The sequence below is a fragment of the Polypterus senegalus genome, chromosome 18, assembly GCF_016835505.1.
Source record: "Polypterus senegalus isolate Bchr_013 chromosome 18, ASM1683550v1, whole genome shotgun sequence".
In the NCBI taxonomy this organism is placed as follows: domain Eukaryota; kingdom Metazoa; phylum Chordata; class Cladistia; order Polypteriformes; family Polypteridae; genus Polypterus; species Polypterus senegalus.
This window is the reverse complement of record NC_053171.1, coordinates 54607336-54622859: the sequence shown is the minus strand read 5'-3', so window position 1 is coordinate 54622859 and position 15524 is coordinate 54607336. Positions and strand designations below refer to the sequence as shown.

The 15524-nt window shown below is 40.9% G+C and overlaps 1 protein-coding gene across 2 annotated transcripts in view; it reads right to left on the bottom strand.

Moving 5' to 3' along the window:
* Window positions 1–12755: 12755 nt before the first annotated feature.
* LOC120518872 (butyrophilin subfamily 1 member A1-like) overlaps window positions 12756–15524 on the bottom strand; it is a 30683-nt gene continuing 27914 nt past the window's right edge. For both annotated transcript variants that reach the window (XM_039741873.1, XM_039741874.1), the window contains one exon: window positions 12756–13542. In XM_039741873.1, coding sequence (XP_039597807.1) covers window positions 12944–13542 — 599 coding nt within the window. In that variant the 3' untranslated portion in view covers window positions 12756–12943. The remainder of the gene's footprint in view (window positions 13543–15524) is intronic.

Here is a 15524-nt window from a genome sequence, read left to right as displayed (position 1 = left end):
CCTTGTGACCGTCTACTAAAGAGGGCTGGCCAACTTTTTTTCTTCCAAATAAGCTCATCCTGAACAATGAGAGGTACGAATGGGGCGTATTAACTACAAGCACAAACCACCATTCCAACCAATCTACTCTGAGGTCCTCCCATGTTATTGAGCTCCTCACTTGGCTCCAACTGCAACCACAATCTCATTCTTTCACAGTCTACCCGTAGCTGGTGAGACAGATGAGGAAAGGAATGTGGACTTAAAAATCTAAATCGAAAGCTGCTCCCAACTTTTTTTTCTTCACTGTGTCCATATTTTTGTTTTCTTCTTCGTGGCCCTAATACACTTCTGTAGACATGTAATGAGAGATTTTTATTTATTTATTTTTTTTTCCATGGACGTTTTCCACAGCATTTGCCTCTTGCCCAGAGTTGGTCGTTTTTGAGACTCTCTCTTATGTCCTTTCTCTAAGAATGGATGTGATTAAAAAAAAATTCTTGGCCACCACTACAAAGTACAGTACATGAGGTAAAAAACATACAAAAAAATCATTTTTGGGTGGAGTATTTCCTCAAAAACACCAGGGGCCTCATGCATAACACCGTGCATAGAATTCGCACTATAACATGGCGTAAGCACAAAAGCCGAAATGTGCTTACGCACAAAAAATTCCAGATTCAGGAATCTGTGCGTTCACCAACTTTCACGTTCTTCCGCTACATAAATCCCAGTCAGCGTGAAATGTAACGCTCGTGCTTACGCGTGCTGTCACTCCCCGTCTCCTCCCAGAATTACGCCTCTTTGAATATGCAAATCAATATAAATAGCCATTAAGATCAGCCTTCTGTGAAAAGACAATGGGAAAAGCATGGGGGGAAATAGAAGAATTTCAGTGAATACCAAGTGGAGGCAAGGAAAAGCTTACTATTTGTTGGTTTAAACAGTGGTATAAACAACAAAAGGAAGTCAATTGAGTGACATAGCGTGTCGGAGAAACTCGAAGTTGTCACATATCAAAGTCACCGTGAAAAGGCAAGTCGTAGCCCACTGGCTGAGTGTCATATGAAAGCTTATTAGGGTACAGAGAAAAAAAAATAGGTGCACGGTGGGAAAGAAGCACGAAATGTCAACTTTGATCTCGAAATTTCCACTTTAATCACGTAGTTTATTTTGTCATTAAAGTAGATCATCATAAACTTCATCTTAAAATTGTTTCATTTATTAGTTTCTCAAATCCCATCGTAACTAAAGTAGCAAGTTAAATGCTTTGTTTTGTATTTGATCTTCTATGTGCTCTGTGTGTGTGAATCACTATTTGCTTCCAGGCTTTCTCTTCCTCTGACAGGACACAGAATCCATTACATTTGTAATATTACAGCTCTCTGAATAATTAAAATACTGAGATGTATACGTGATATAATTCTCATGATGATAGGAGTTAAATCATGTTATTAAACATGGGAACATGGTGGCGCAGTAATTGTTCATGTCTCAGATGCTTGCTGCGCCATGCGTGACCTTCGATGAAATGCTTTAGTACAGCAGTACTGTCTCTTTCAAACATACTAACCTCCAATTTCTGTCCTTACTTTTCTTTCTCCAAATACCCAATCACCACACAATCAGCTCTGTAATAGACGTTAAGCCATCTGTACGCTTACAACGCCGATTCTTCAACACTTTTAAGGAACATTGAAATATCTTCATAGTACATGTTTAGTTATTCTATCCATCTAAAAATAAAAGGAAAGAAAGAAAGAAAGAAAGAAAGAAAGAAAGAAAGAAAGAAAGAAAGAAAGAAAGAAAGAAAGAAAGAAAGAAAGAAAGAAAGAAATGATTGTCACCAAGTTAATTCTTATACTGTCCAGAATGAAAAGTGCTAAAAAAGAAAGACCAGATAGTCATAAAATGCTCTATAATAGTGTCCAGTATGAAAAGCGCTATATTCATTAAGAGGTTCAGTATATTATAGTGCCCAGTATTATAAGCACGAAATGAAACCAAAAATAAAGAGTTTTGAATTTAACTTTATTAATCAATAATCAACAAATCATTTGCATGATCATAAATGAAGAAACTAATAAGAACACAACTCACCCCTAAGGACAAAAAAATAACTAATTCACATTACAGTAAAGAAAAATCAGTTCAGTATACTCTAGTTTACAAATTGCCTCATGAATACACCATGTTTTTACAAAATGAGAGTAAAGGCGAATGGCAAAGATAAATAATAAAGTGAAGTTGACATCTCGTCACCTCCTTGTGCTAGTTAGTAATAGAAAGTGCCAGAACACGTATTTTATTTTTAAAAGATGGGCCTCTGCTCTCACAGCACGCCGCTCTGCACTACAAAGTGCTACACATTACTGTCCACTCTGAAAGGCACTGCTGGTGGTCTTCTCAGCTGGACTCTTCTGTCTGAGTTGAGGGGTCTTTGTCTGATTAATTGGCTTTCTTCTCTCTTTCCGTTATGTATTGCCTTTAAACAGAGTCTTTCTACAGCAGAGCGTCCCCTACTAACCCAAACTGTCATCTTCAGGACGGTAAGCAGTCACCTGTCACTTTGGTCTTCTTTTGTTTCCTCTGCTCCTTTCTTCTGTCCCATCATCTCTCGACTAGAATATTCCTATTTTAGTCTTTGAAGAACAACATCAGTCCATACAGGTGAAGTTTTAAAGGGAAGTTGACTTTTCTATTATTCTATGTGATTTGGGGTCTTCACCAGTTGAGACACACACATAAAGTAAATAACACCAAGTTTCTTGTGCGGTTCGCACTCAGGTTCTCCTCCTCACCTCACTATCCTGCAATCTGTCATTTGTCCCTTTGAAGGACTCGTCTATAGAGCCTGGTCACATTGTGTCACTGCAGACCAGGAGCGGACAGGCCACCCCAATGATCACAATGGCCCCCTTGTTAACAGCCCACCTAAGAGCTATCAGATGGTCCCGGTCTGTTAGTAAATGCTCGGTCTCAGCAATCCCCCAGTTTGTCATTACTGTCCATTAAAGAGGCCACTTCATGAATTCTGACTTTAAGACATCCAGACTGTGATCGAAGTGCTCTCAGTCAAAGTCTGGCAGTCGGTGAGGCTCAGGTGGGGTGGTGATTGAAGATCTCAGAGGGCACTTCTAAGAACTCTGGGGTCTGCGCCCACTTAGTCTGTCACTTTCTGTGGTTATACTGTGGCTGGTGATGTGCTCTGTCCTCACTGAGCATTGGAGTCTTGACCAGATCTACCATCAAGGTCATTTGGGGGCTCAGGAGGGGTCTCTGCTCACAAAGGACCCTTTGAAAATGCAACAGAAAAAATGGCTAATACCCAACACACATCTCACCATTTTCAACCTGTCCCATCAGACCTAAAGAAACCGCTTGTGACGTCCTTGCCATTAATCCCAGACGTGACTCCATGTAAACAGAGTTAAACCCGAGTCAGGTGCAGGGTGACGTGTGATGATCTGCTTTACAGTATTAAGCTTAAGGTAATGTTCTGCTGCCACCTAGTGGATGAGATAGCTTATGCATTCTGACTCATCAATATTCATGAGTGGGATGGAGCCTTCACCCAAAGCACAATGGTGTGTAAATCCAATTTTAGAACAAACTGAATCTGAACCATCAGCTGAATCAATCGATATTGCCTACAATGTGAATTGATCATCAGACACTGACACAGAGAGTTAAAGTGATGAATTTGTGTGAAATTTCAGCATGATGCAAAAAGACAAAGTGACTGTGAACAAATGGAAGGACAGAAAGACACAAGGCCCCTAAACACAGCTCAGAGGGCAGCAACTGTCAATGTTCATATCTGGGAAACATGGAAGTCACTAAGACTTGTGCTGTGGAAGCCTACGATAACACAAAGGGTGCGCTGATCGTGTGGCTCAAGCGCTGACATTCTGCCTTGTCGTGCGCAGGGAAAAGAGTGTAAAGAAACACAACTCCACTGTCACGATTGTGCCTTGGTGACTGTCACATGAAGGACATGTGTGAGATCCGTCCAGCAGTGGACCCGTGACAGACCTTTCCTACTGGATTTATATCGATGTTTTCATATTTACATGTTTCTGTAATGCATAATAACATTTTACTGTTCACTGTTTTTGGCTCATTATTGCAAGGATACAATAATTTCTAGAGCACATCTTCATTCACAGCCTGTAGCTCAAAGTGCTTTACAAGATGGCAAAGAGAAAGTAGAAAAGAAAAACAAGTAAGATTAGGTAAGCATGTTAAGGAATAAAGAACAGAGAAAAAATAAATAAACCTAAGACTTCTTTTTCTTTCGCCTGCTCCCGTTAGGGGTTGCCACAGCGGATCATCTTGCCCTCTACATCTTTCTAAATAAACCTAAGGGGGCTAAAAGAAGGGAGCAAAACTGTCAAAGTCCACATGGGTGGTCATTCAGTGGTGCAGCAAAAGGAAAATAGAAATTAGAAGAAAAAGTCGCTGAAAGCAACACCCGACACAGTGGCGTAGCTAGGGGTGGTCCGCCCCGGCAGCACATTTTCGGGGGTGGCATTATTGGCCAAAAGGCTCGGGACAATTCATGTGTAAGCAGCAGGGTTCGGAAAAATATCATTTATGAATGAAAAAAGTCAAATTCTCTGATTTTTATCCACAAATTCTTCAGAAATCATTTTCAGACTGTCCTTCTGTGACGGCATCAGACACAGCAGATAAAATTTATGAGGCAATAAGAAAAATAAACATAAATATTACATTATTTTTATATTATATATTTAAATATTATTATATTTATTAATCATTTCTAGGAAGATGAACAACTAATTTACAATTTATAATTTTGTTTCATTATCAATCTGAATGCGTTCTTGCTCCCCACCTATCACTTGTACACTACACTGGTTCTTGTTATCGCAGCGTAATTATATTAAAGTAATAATTAGAACACGGCTTATTAGTGCGTCTATACTATACAGTATTCTTGTCTAGTTGATGCTTATAAATAATTATATGTGAAAAATTATTGTTGTTTCTCTATATATGAATACATTTCTGCAAAATATATCTTAAATTTTCTCTATACCTCATTTGAATTTTCTCTTTAAATAGGTTAACATATTCAGATATCGAAGCACCACCCGCCCCGAACTCGGGCTACGCCACTGACCAGGCAACCTCCAAAAATAAACTGAAACGAGGCGTAAACACAGAGGATGAGACTAACAAGGCAGCGCTGACCTCACCACTCCCGGCTGCATTCTGCCAGGTCCCACAACACGGACGAGGACGAGAACAGCAGTGACGAAGACAACGAGGCCACGCTGAACCCAAGTGAACGGCGGTCTTTTATTTTACTTGTGCCCCTAAAACACTCAGATACACATCACCGTTTTGCACCATGTCTCTGCAGTTCTTTTAAAAACGGTTAGTTGACATTTGTTAAGCGGGTTGTCATTGGTTTACCGCAGATGTGATGTGGCGCTCATTGATTCTTTTGTGTGATCCGACATTTGCGCGATAGACATATCCGCGCCGACAAAATAGTGCTGATTAAAACGCGCTGTCAAAATCGCGCCGACAAAATCGCTAAAGTTTCATTAAATATGAATTACTAGTTCAAAGCATATATCCATCCATCCATTTTCTAACCCGCTGAATCCGAATACAGGGTCACGGGGGTCTGCTGGAGCCAATCCCAGCCAACACAGGGCACAAGGCAGGAACCAATCCTGGGCAGGGTGCCAACCCACCGCAGGACACACACAAACACCAAGCATACACTAGGGCCAATTTAGAATTGTCAATCCACCTAACCTGCATAATAATGTTTATTTTAGAAGTCAATATTATGAGACGCGGCATGCCATCAGCACGGCACGCAGATAGTCCTTAAGATCGCGCCCTGCATATGTAGAAAGAATTGCAGCAAGGGCGTCCTACTCTCTTGGCATCTCTCGCGATTTTGTCGGCGCGCATTTGTCAAAAAACAGTTAGCGGGTTTGTCGGCGCTCATTGTCTATCGCGCTTTTATCGGTGAACCATTCTTTTGTTAGATTTCCACTATCATAAAACACTGACGATCAGAGAAAGAAGGCGATGGCGAGGCGATGTAAAGCTCTGGACTTGTCTGCTTCACTTCCTGTGCCTGACGTATTATCGACACATGCGATGTTCATGACTAGTGAGGACAAGTGTGCCTGGTGGGTGATGAGATGAAGCGAGGGGGCTTCTTGAACTCGGACACCCTGGGGTGCTTGGGGGTCTTAATCTCGTCCTGATTGAGGCACTTAGTCAGCTCTGTGCATCAGGGCAAAATTCACGGATAAAGATGGGACACGTACAAACGACTTTATCCAAACGAGGAGCTGCCCAGATAATTGTCAAAGCAGTGACATGTGGAGATACCGTGCAGAAGAATAGGAGCGATGACTTTAAGAAGAACACCATGGCTAACTTCTTCTTTCTGTGGCCATCTAAAAAAACAGGGGCGTCTTCTGATTGAACAAAGTTACAGAATTTGAAGAGGCTAACAGCCACCTGCCATAAAGCACATTCCCCCCTCTGTACACCCACTCTTACTGAACTGGTTTTTTTAATGGCACATTTTACTTGTTGGCTCTATCACTTCATTTTGGGAGGGGCTCTTTGCTTATAAAAATACATTCTTTGGACTTTGAAAAGGATTCCAAATATGTGGACAAAACAGAAAGGCTGCTTAGTAGAATACCACCAGATGAAGAACACCTCAACTTAGCCTGTGATATTGCATGTCACAAGAGTTACCATCCATTTGTGGAGCTTGTTACAAATCTAAAGAAATCAAAACTCTTCCTTGAAACCGTAATATGGAGTAGCTGTGCTATACCCACCTAAGATGGGTTGAAGTCTAAGTTATCAGTGTAGACCTCAGTGTAAAGTTTGCAGTGCATTGTGCAAAGCTTATGTCTCTGTTATATGCCATTTGATAGGGGATTTGTAAAAACTGTGTTGATGTTTGTGATGCACCATCTTTTGGAATGACAGAGTCAAACATACAGACAGACCTACAGACATTTATTTTAATAAAGTGGATGGTCCTTTTAGGAGCCAAAAATTGTTCTCCTATGGCATTTCTCTAAAGAACCACTCTGGCACCTTCATATGTATGAGTGCATCTCCCCGTCCACTAGCTGAAGCTGGAATGGCAGTCTTTGAGGACAGCACTGGCTGCAGGGGAGGAACCTCCTCTTGACTGGTTGATGGTCATATCTGCACTTGTTGGTGTCTTCAATCAACATGACGTTAACATCTTTGACATTTCATAGTTGGAGGTTAAGAGACCAAACAGAAGAGAAGAATAGGGACCATCAATCCATCCATTGATAACCCAGCCACAGGGGATGCACAAGCCAGTGTGTTTCTTCATGCTGGTCCCAAGCCTGGATAAATGGGGAGGGTTACGTCAGGAAGGGCATCCAGTGTAAAATTTTGCCAAATCAATATGTGGACAACAATACAAATTTCCATACCAGATCAGTCAAGGCCCAGGTTAACAACGACTGCCACAAGTACTGTTAGCCAACAGGGTGCTGGAAGAAATTGGTCTACTGTTGGCCAAGGAAGAAGAATAAGAAGGAAAAGAAGAGGGGGGAGATGTCGCTGGAGGCAGGAGGAGAGGAGGAAGGTAAAGAGAGTGGAACTGAGGGTAGGAACTTTGAATGTTGGCAGTATGACTGGTAAGGGGAGAGAGTTAGCAGATATGATGGAGAGAAGGAAGGTTGATATATTGTGCGTGCAAGAGACTAAATGGAAGGGGAGTAAGGCCAGGTGGATTGGAGGAGGATTCAAATTGTTCTATCATGGTATGGGTGGGAGGAGAAATGGGGTAGGGGCTATTCTCAAGGAACAGTATGTCAAGAGTGTTTTGGAGGTGAAAAGAGTGTCAGACAGAGTAATGATTATGAAGCTGATAATTGGAGGTGTGATGATGAATGTTGTTAGTGCATATGCCCCACAAGTTGGGTGTGCGATGGATGAGAAAGAAGATTTTTGGAGTGAGTTGGATGAAGTGATGAGCAGTGTACCCAAGGGATAGAAAGTGGTGATTGGAGTGGATTTCAATGGACATGTTGGTGAAGGGAACAGAGGAGACGAGGAGGTGATGGGTAGGTATGATGTCAAGGAGAGGAATGAAGAAGGTCAGATGATAGTGGATTTTGCAAAAAAGATGGACATGGCTGTGGTGAATACGTATTTTAAGAAGAGGGAGGAACATAGGGTGACGTACAAGACTGGAGGAAGATGAACACAGGTAGATTACATCCTATGCAGAAGATTCAATCTGAAGGAGATTAAAGACTGCAAAATGGTGGCAGGGGAAAGCGTAGTTAAGCAGCATAGGATGGTGGTCAGTAGGATGACGTGTGAGATCAAGAAGAGGAAGAGAGTGAGGGCAGAGCCAAGTATCAAATGGTGAAAGTTGAAAAAGGAAGACTGCAAAGTTGAGTTTAGGGAGGAGGTGAGACAGATGTGGAAAGGGTGACAGCAAGAAGGGTGCTTGGCGTGACATCTGGACAGAGGAAGGAAGAAAAGGAAACCTGGCGGGGGAATGAGGAAATACAGGAGAGTATACAAAGAGGATGGTGAAGAAGAATTAAGATAGTCAGGCAAATGGCAAATCCTTTTAGCTTACTGAGGAAAAAAAATGAAGGTTGCCAAAAGGAAAGAGAAATAATCACAAATCCTGGAAGAAGTAAAAAAAACAAACCAAAAGATCAGAAACAAAAGTAGAAGTGAAACTAAGAAAATCACGAAGCACAGCAATATTTGGAGATTTTTCCCCAAAAGTTTGATGCCACATAATCCTCACACAGAATGCTCTAAGTCACGTGACTGTTGCTAATGAACAAGGTGACTATGTCCATTTTAAAAAAAAACTTCCAAAAGGGAACAAACCCACCACAGTTTTAACAATATGAACAATATGAAGTAATTCAATCAATTGAAACAGCCTGTCGTTGTAGTTTATTTACTCCCTATACCTTATTTGATCAAATTGTGATGTTATTGTTTCTGTATAAACTACAGGGCTTTACCTTGTGCTCGCTTCTATCTCCAACCACTTCCCCACCCCGCCAAGCGCTATACACCATTGTGAAGAGGGGGGCTGAACGCACCCCAAGGAGACATGGTCACTCCTCCGAAACTCCTCTTTAACAAATAACAGTTGTTTTTTTTTTTACCTCCTCTTTGCTCGATCAGCTGCTGGCTTTCAGCTGCTCCTGTGCCACATGATCTGCATTTCGTGTGGTGCTTCAAACATTTTAAAGTCACTGCCTTGTCTCTCTTCTCCCCCAGACATCCTCAAACACTATTCAATCTCTTTTCGCTGTTCCGTTATTTCACCAAGCTATAACTGTAAATGTATTCCTTATTACATTTTTTCACTTCCAACAATCAACTTTAGTTACACAAACAGGCCCCAGGCTAATGTTACTCAATTATGTTTACCTCTCTTCAAAGTCGCTTTAGATAAAAACGTCTGCCAAGCAAATAAATGTAAATGTAAATGTGTTTGGGTTGAGAATCTACGGTCAGCTTTGAGGTTTGCTACATTTTCATTTTTGTTTTTGCGCTGCTTGGTTATTTGGTTTCTGACTCTCGTCCACTTCCTGAATTACACTTCTTTCCTCTTTGGTTTCTGTATCTAGCATTTTCTTTTCCTTTACTGTTAAAAAAAATCCCAGTGGTCACTTTGTATACTATGGGTATTCAAAAACATTCGGTCTAAGAAACACAAGGATAATGTAAATAGAAAGAGTAGCTTTATGTCATTATTTAAATAAAAGTGCATTCATAACCCTTCAGATAAAGTCCATAATAGGTAAATATCTGCAAAAGTAAAATAAAGGTCGGTTGATTCATCCATGAAAATCAACATGCAGAAAATTATATGGCTGTGGAAATTTGTAAGAATGAAAGTAGAGCTGCAGGATCAACTCCATCTTTACATTTGTGAATTCTCACAACACAATTCTATCCATTTTCTGAATTCCGTTATATGACGAATAAGGACTGGAGTCTCTAGCTGGACACTGGGCAGGATCAAGTACCGACTGGGGCACCAGTCCATCACTGGTACATTCACACCCAAACTGGATCAATGAAGAACTGCCATGTATTTTAATACTGTGGGATGAATGCCAGATAAATATCTGAACAAAAAACCCTAAGAAACAGAGAGACGTAAAGGAGTGGAGAGGCGATTCAGGGGTACTAACAACTGTGGTGTCGGCCATATTTATTCTGCTTAGATGGAAAAAGCTGCCAAAAGGCAAAAAAAATTATATGTTTGATCAGGAAAGAACAACTGAAAAATGGTCCTAAAACACAAGATATGATTCTGAAAAAAATAAATAACACCAAACAAGAATTAATGCAGAAAAAAGTTCCAAACCCTAACCAACAATTCAAAAGTCCCTAATTCAGAATGACACATACACACACAAACACACAAATGATTGTTTTGTTCAGATAATCACACAAAGCGAGATGCAAATCATGAGATGGCAACCATTAAGAACATCAGGTACAACCGTGAAACTCCTCACAAAATGACTCAAATCAAACAATAACAACATGTATCATTTTTGTACGCACGTGTTTGTTTAACGGGTACGTGACTAGCAATCAAAACTTGTATTCTGGCCTTTTAGTCAACACTGAAATGTATAAATTTAAACAAGATTTGAAGATTCCACATTTTTTATCCTGCCGAGGAAGTGTTCTCTCCACAACACGGTGTCACAAAGTCACTTCCAACACATTCTGGAAAAGCCCCCTGAAGCTGAGCGTCCCTTCTTTATATTTTGTACTATAGGGATGACTGCGTTCATTGACTTTGACTCCCTGAGTGTCTTTCTCCATTGTTGACATCAGCCTTGTTCCCCGTGTTTTTAAATGACCCCTGTGGCTCATTATTCACCTTTGCATTCGCTGAGATCAGGAGATGGCCAGGAGATGTGTTAACGTCGTTTCCTAACTCTAATGTTCTTTGATTCTTGTTCAGCCATTCATTTTCTTAAGCACTTTATCCTGAACATGATTACTGACAGCTATCCTGACACAAAGGGTACAAGAACAAAGCCGCATCTGGATGTGACACCAGTACGTTGCCAGACGCGCTCACATACACACTTAGAGTGAGATGACTTCAGCCGAATATTAGGAGAAAACCCACCTGGAGACAACTCCATAGACATTGTGACCAGGTAGAAGCTGAAGTCTTCGGAGCTGTGACGTGCTAAGCAGAAGTGAACAGAGCAGGTGTAAATTACACTAAACTCAGTCATGTAAAATGTTCTCTTTGTGGGTTATGTTTTGAGGACAGTGGAGTAGCAATGCGACCAGAACTAATGTCCTACAGTCCTGGAAACACAGGTTGAAATTCATGTCAACTTGTTTTTTTTCTCGTGGAACTCTGGTGTGATCCAAATCCTAAAGATGTACGTTTTATAATAGAAGTATTGTCATTGGTGAGGTGACCTGGAATGTCCACTAACTTAGTAAGCAAGTTGAAAAAGTGACTGCATCAATTCTCAAGCAGTAAATCTCAGACCCATTTATTAAGTCAAGTCAAGTCAAGTTGGGGAGCATGCACTGGTACAGTGTGTTGCCACACCCACTACACGACGAAACAACTGAGGATCCCAGTTGGCAACAACCCAGGCAGACATGCGGTCCAGTCCCACCCTCAGTAAGTGACCCTTCATCTGTTGCAGCCAGGTGTTACATGGGCAACCCCTTGGCCTGGTCCAGCCACTCGGGTCCCCAACAATGAGGATCTTATGAGCCAGATCACCCTCGGGAAATGTGCCACATGGCTGTAGTGCCGTAACTGACATTCCCTCACAATGCAGGTAATGTGCCTGATTCGGGACTCCATGAGCAACCGCTCATTCAACACAAAGTCAGACCAACGGTACTCAAGGATTTTCCAGAGAGGCACAGTACCAAAGTAGTCCAGTCTTCGTCTCAGGTCACTGGATAGCGTCCATGTCTCTCAACCATATAGCAAGACAGGAAGCACCAGGACTCTAAAGATTTGGACTTTTGTCCTTTTGCAAGGCCTGGCTCTTGGTTTTTTATCAGGACACTCGCAAGCCCAGACACTCAGACTCCTCTTCAGTCTCTCGAGAGCCCCGATCAGATCAGAGCCTCCATTGACTCCACGAAGATCACAGCATTGTCAGCAAAGTCAAGATCTGTGAATCTTTCTTCACCAACAGATGCCCCACAACGGCTGGACCCCATTTATTAACTGCCTAGATTATTCACATTCATTTACTTTATGTAAACCAAATCTAAAATACGGGTGATTCTATAAAATAAATGTCAGGGAAATTTAGAAAATGGTAAGTGAAAAGCACCAAGTCACACAGATCCTAACTGCCAATTTATTTCTGCTCACTTTGTAATAAAGTAGATCTCTCACTCTGAGCCCAGAACTAGAGACGCTCAGGTGACATTTCTACTCTCAGTGTGGTTGACTTCACAAGACGTTCACCTGTCTGACTGGTCATTGTGTGTGTAGTGACTTGGTTTATTAAAAATGTTTTCTGGCAATTAGAAATATTATTTCCATGCATTTTGTGTATTTACATATTATGTTTTGCATTTTCATTTTTATTTGGTTGATGTCATTTTGGTGTCATTTTGTTTACCGTTACTTTTGTGAGAGCCACTGTATTCTGAGTATTTATCATGGCTGTGGCGTGTTGACATCCAGTAGTCACATTTTAAGCTTAAAACTAAAAGCCTTGATTTGCAGTTGGTAACATTTATTAAACAGTTTATTTTTTGGTAAAGGACCTTTTGTTTTTAATCTTGTATTTCTGGATATTGTTTTAGCTTTATTCACTGGATTTTTCTTTTTTTGATGTTTTTGTCTCCAAACCCTTGCCTGATTTTCAAGTAGTCCTTTTCTTGTCCCACTCCACAGTATTCTTCACCTCCTGATCCTGCTGCTGTTCTTCTTTAGGTCATTTGATCTTCCCAGTTTCACTTTAGGCATAATACTGATGATCAGAGGGTCTGCATTTTTACCACCATCATTATCACAAGGACAAAAGAAGGGGTAGAGTTTCTCATTAAAGGACTCCTTGAAGGTGTACAGGTGAGTATGGGTCTTGGCATTGTAAAAGGAGACCTGGCCTTCATCATAATTGAGAAACACCCCCACTGTCCAGGGGTTGACTCTCAAGGGAAGGTGAACATCTGGGTCAGTGAGAGCCAAGTAGTCAAACATTTCCTCCTTCAGCAGACACAGAGTCCAGAAGCCGTCATATGGGCTCAGATTTACGTCACCCTTTCTGTCAACAGACTCTCTGGCGACTCCTACAATCCAGTCCGTCTTTTCCCCGACCTCCACTTCCCAATAGTGCCTCCCTGAGGTGAATCCTTCTTTGGCCAGGACAAAAACACTGGGGTCAAACCTCTTTGGATTGTCAGTCATAGACTGCCACGTGTCAACGTGTCTCACTTGTTTACCGGCTTCAGACACAATAAGCCTCGGATTCGCAGTATCAAGGTCAAGGGTCACATCAGCTGAAGAACAGAAGAAAAATGATTAACGAGTTAGGAAATATTATCTGTATTTATGGGCAGAAGTTTTAAATTCAGTGTCACAGGACTTATAAATGGTTAGAAATTGAGACACTTGTGACATTTTGGTTATCAACAAATTATTAAGATTTACATAGATTGCATATATTTGGTAACCGGTAGAGACAGAAAAATGATACCAAAGCATCAAAGCTTGTGTCAATCAATCAATCTGAAGCATAGCAAGTCAAATCACCGTGTCGGAGCTTGTGTTAAAAACACAGCTGTCACGTGAGTCGTGACGTTTGGAGCTTCGAACGTCATCAGTGCTTCATAGCACACTTTATTGGTTTGAGGGCTTTAGCACTAAATTAACAGGTTGCCTATATAAAATACATCTTTCTCATTCAACAATGTTGGGTTGTGAGAGATTTGGAGAGCTTTGGTGACAGATGGCAACTAACAAGGGAAAATGGCGTTCAAAAGTTAAATACAGTTGAACCTCGGTTCATGAACGTCTCGGTACACGTACAAATCGGTTTACGACCAAAAAGTTCGCCAAACTTTTGCCTCGGTTCACGACCACACACTTGGTGTACAAACAAGCCAGTTTCCCTTTCGGTTTGCACATGTTCAGTCTCTCCCTGTGCATTTCCTGTGCAGCGAGCGAGCAAGAGAGAGAGAGAGTGACACACACACACAGGTGCGCACGAGAGACACACACACACACAGAGGCACGCAAGAGTGACACACACACACACAGGTGCGCGAGACAGAGGCACACACACAGGCGCTCCAGGCTCCCGAAAGAGACACACAACACACGAGAGAGAGAGCGAGTGAGCGAGAGAGGGAGGGCTGGACACATAAGGTAGAAAAGGCTTGTTTTTGTTTTCAGTTCTGCTTACAGCGATCGGTTCATAACGTGAATTGTGGCAAAGTTACTTTTCTTGGTGGTTTATTAAATTACGGATTTTTCAAATGTTCATTTTTTTTCCCTGTGCTTAAAACTCATTTAAAAAAAAGTGTTTTTAGCCAGCGGTTGGTATCACTATAGCACGAACTATTGCAGTGTTAGTTTTCTCTGTTGTTCAAGGTTTTCTGAGTGTTATTCAATGTTTTTACATTTAATTTACTATTACGCTGTGCATTCTATGGTATTATTAACTATATTTGTGCCTAAAAATCTTATAAAAATATATATATTTACATACAGTTCATACGGTCTGGAACAGATTAATTGTATTTACATACAATCCTATGGTGGAAATTGCTTTGGTTCACGACCAAATCAGTTTACGACCAGAGTTTTGGAATGAATTATGGTCGTAAACCGAGGTTCCATTATAGTATAAATGGACAAGGACCTAAGCAGAATAAAATGAACACAGACTTTTCTGACCTTTTACTGCAGACATGAGACTGAAACAGTGAGTGCTGCTTCACTTGCGCTCCTGAGAGCTTGCCTTGACCTCAGTTAACCACCAGATGTTGCTGTTCATACTGGGGCTGAGGCTTCAAAGCTGAAAGCCTCAAAGCTTCATGAGGCTTCATTTTCCCATCACTAGTAACCAGAAAAAGTACAATTTAGGAGGGTCATGCTGCAGACAGAAATGAAACTTTGAAACAAGGAACACTGACCTCTGCTGGTGAGAGGCAAAAATTAGCACGCTCTAAAAAGTTACATTTATTTTCTGTCCTTTCTGGCCATCTGACCTTATCATCAGATTCATCTTTAAAGATATAACAAAAAATGCTATATATAAGCACTCTACTTTTCTATAAATGATATATCCATTTTGAGTAAGTGTGTATTGATGTACTTTTTCTATGTCATTTATTCATTATTATTCTTATCAAGGTTTAACATGTTTTCCTTTTCTTCTAATCTATTTCTTTGATGTCTTATAAAGAAATTCTGTATATGAAAACTTCATATGAAAATAAAATTTATTATTGTAGTTAAAATGCACCAGCTGAGACTC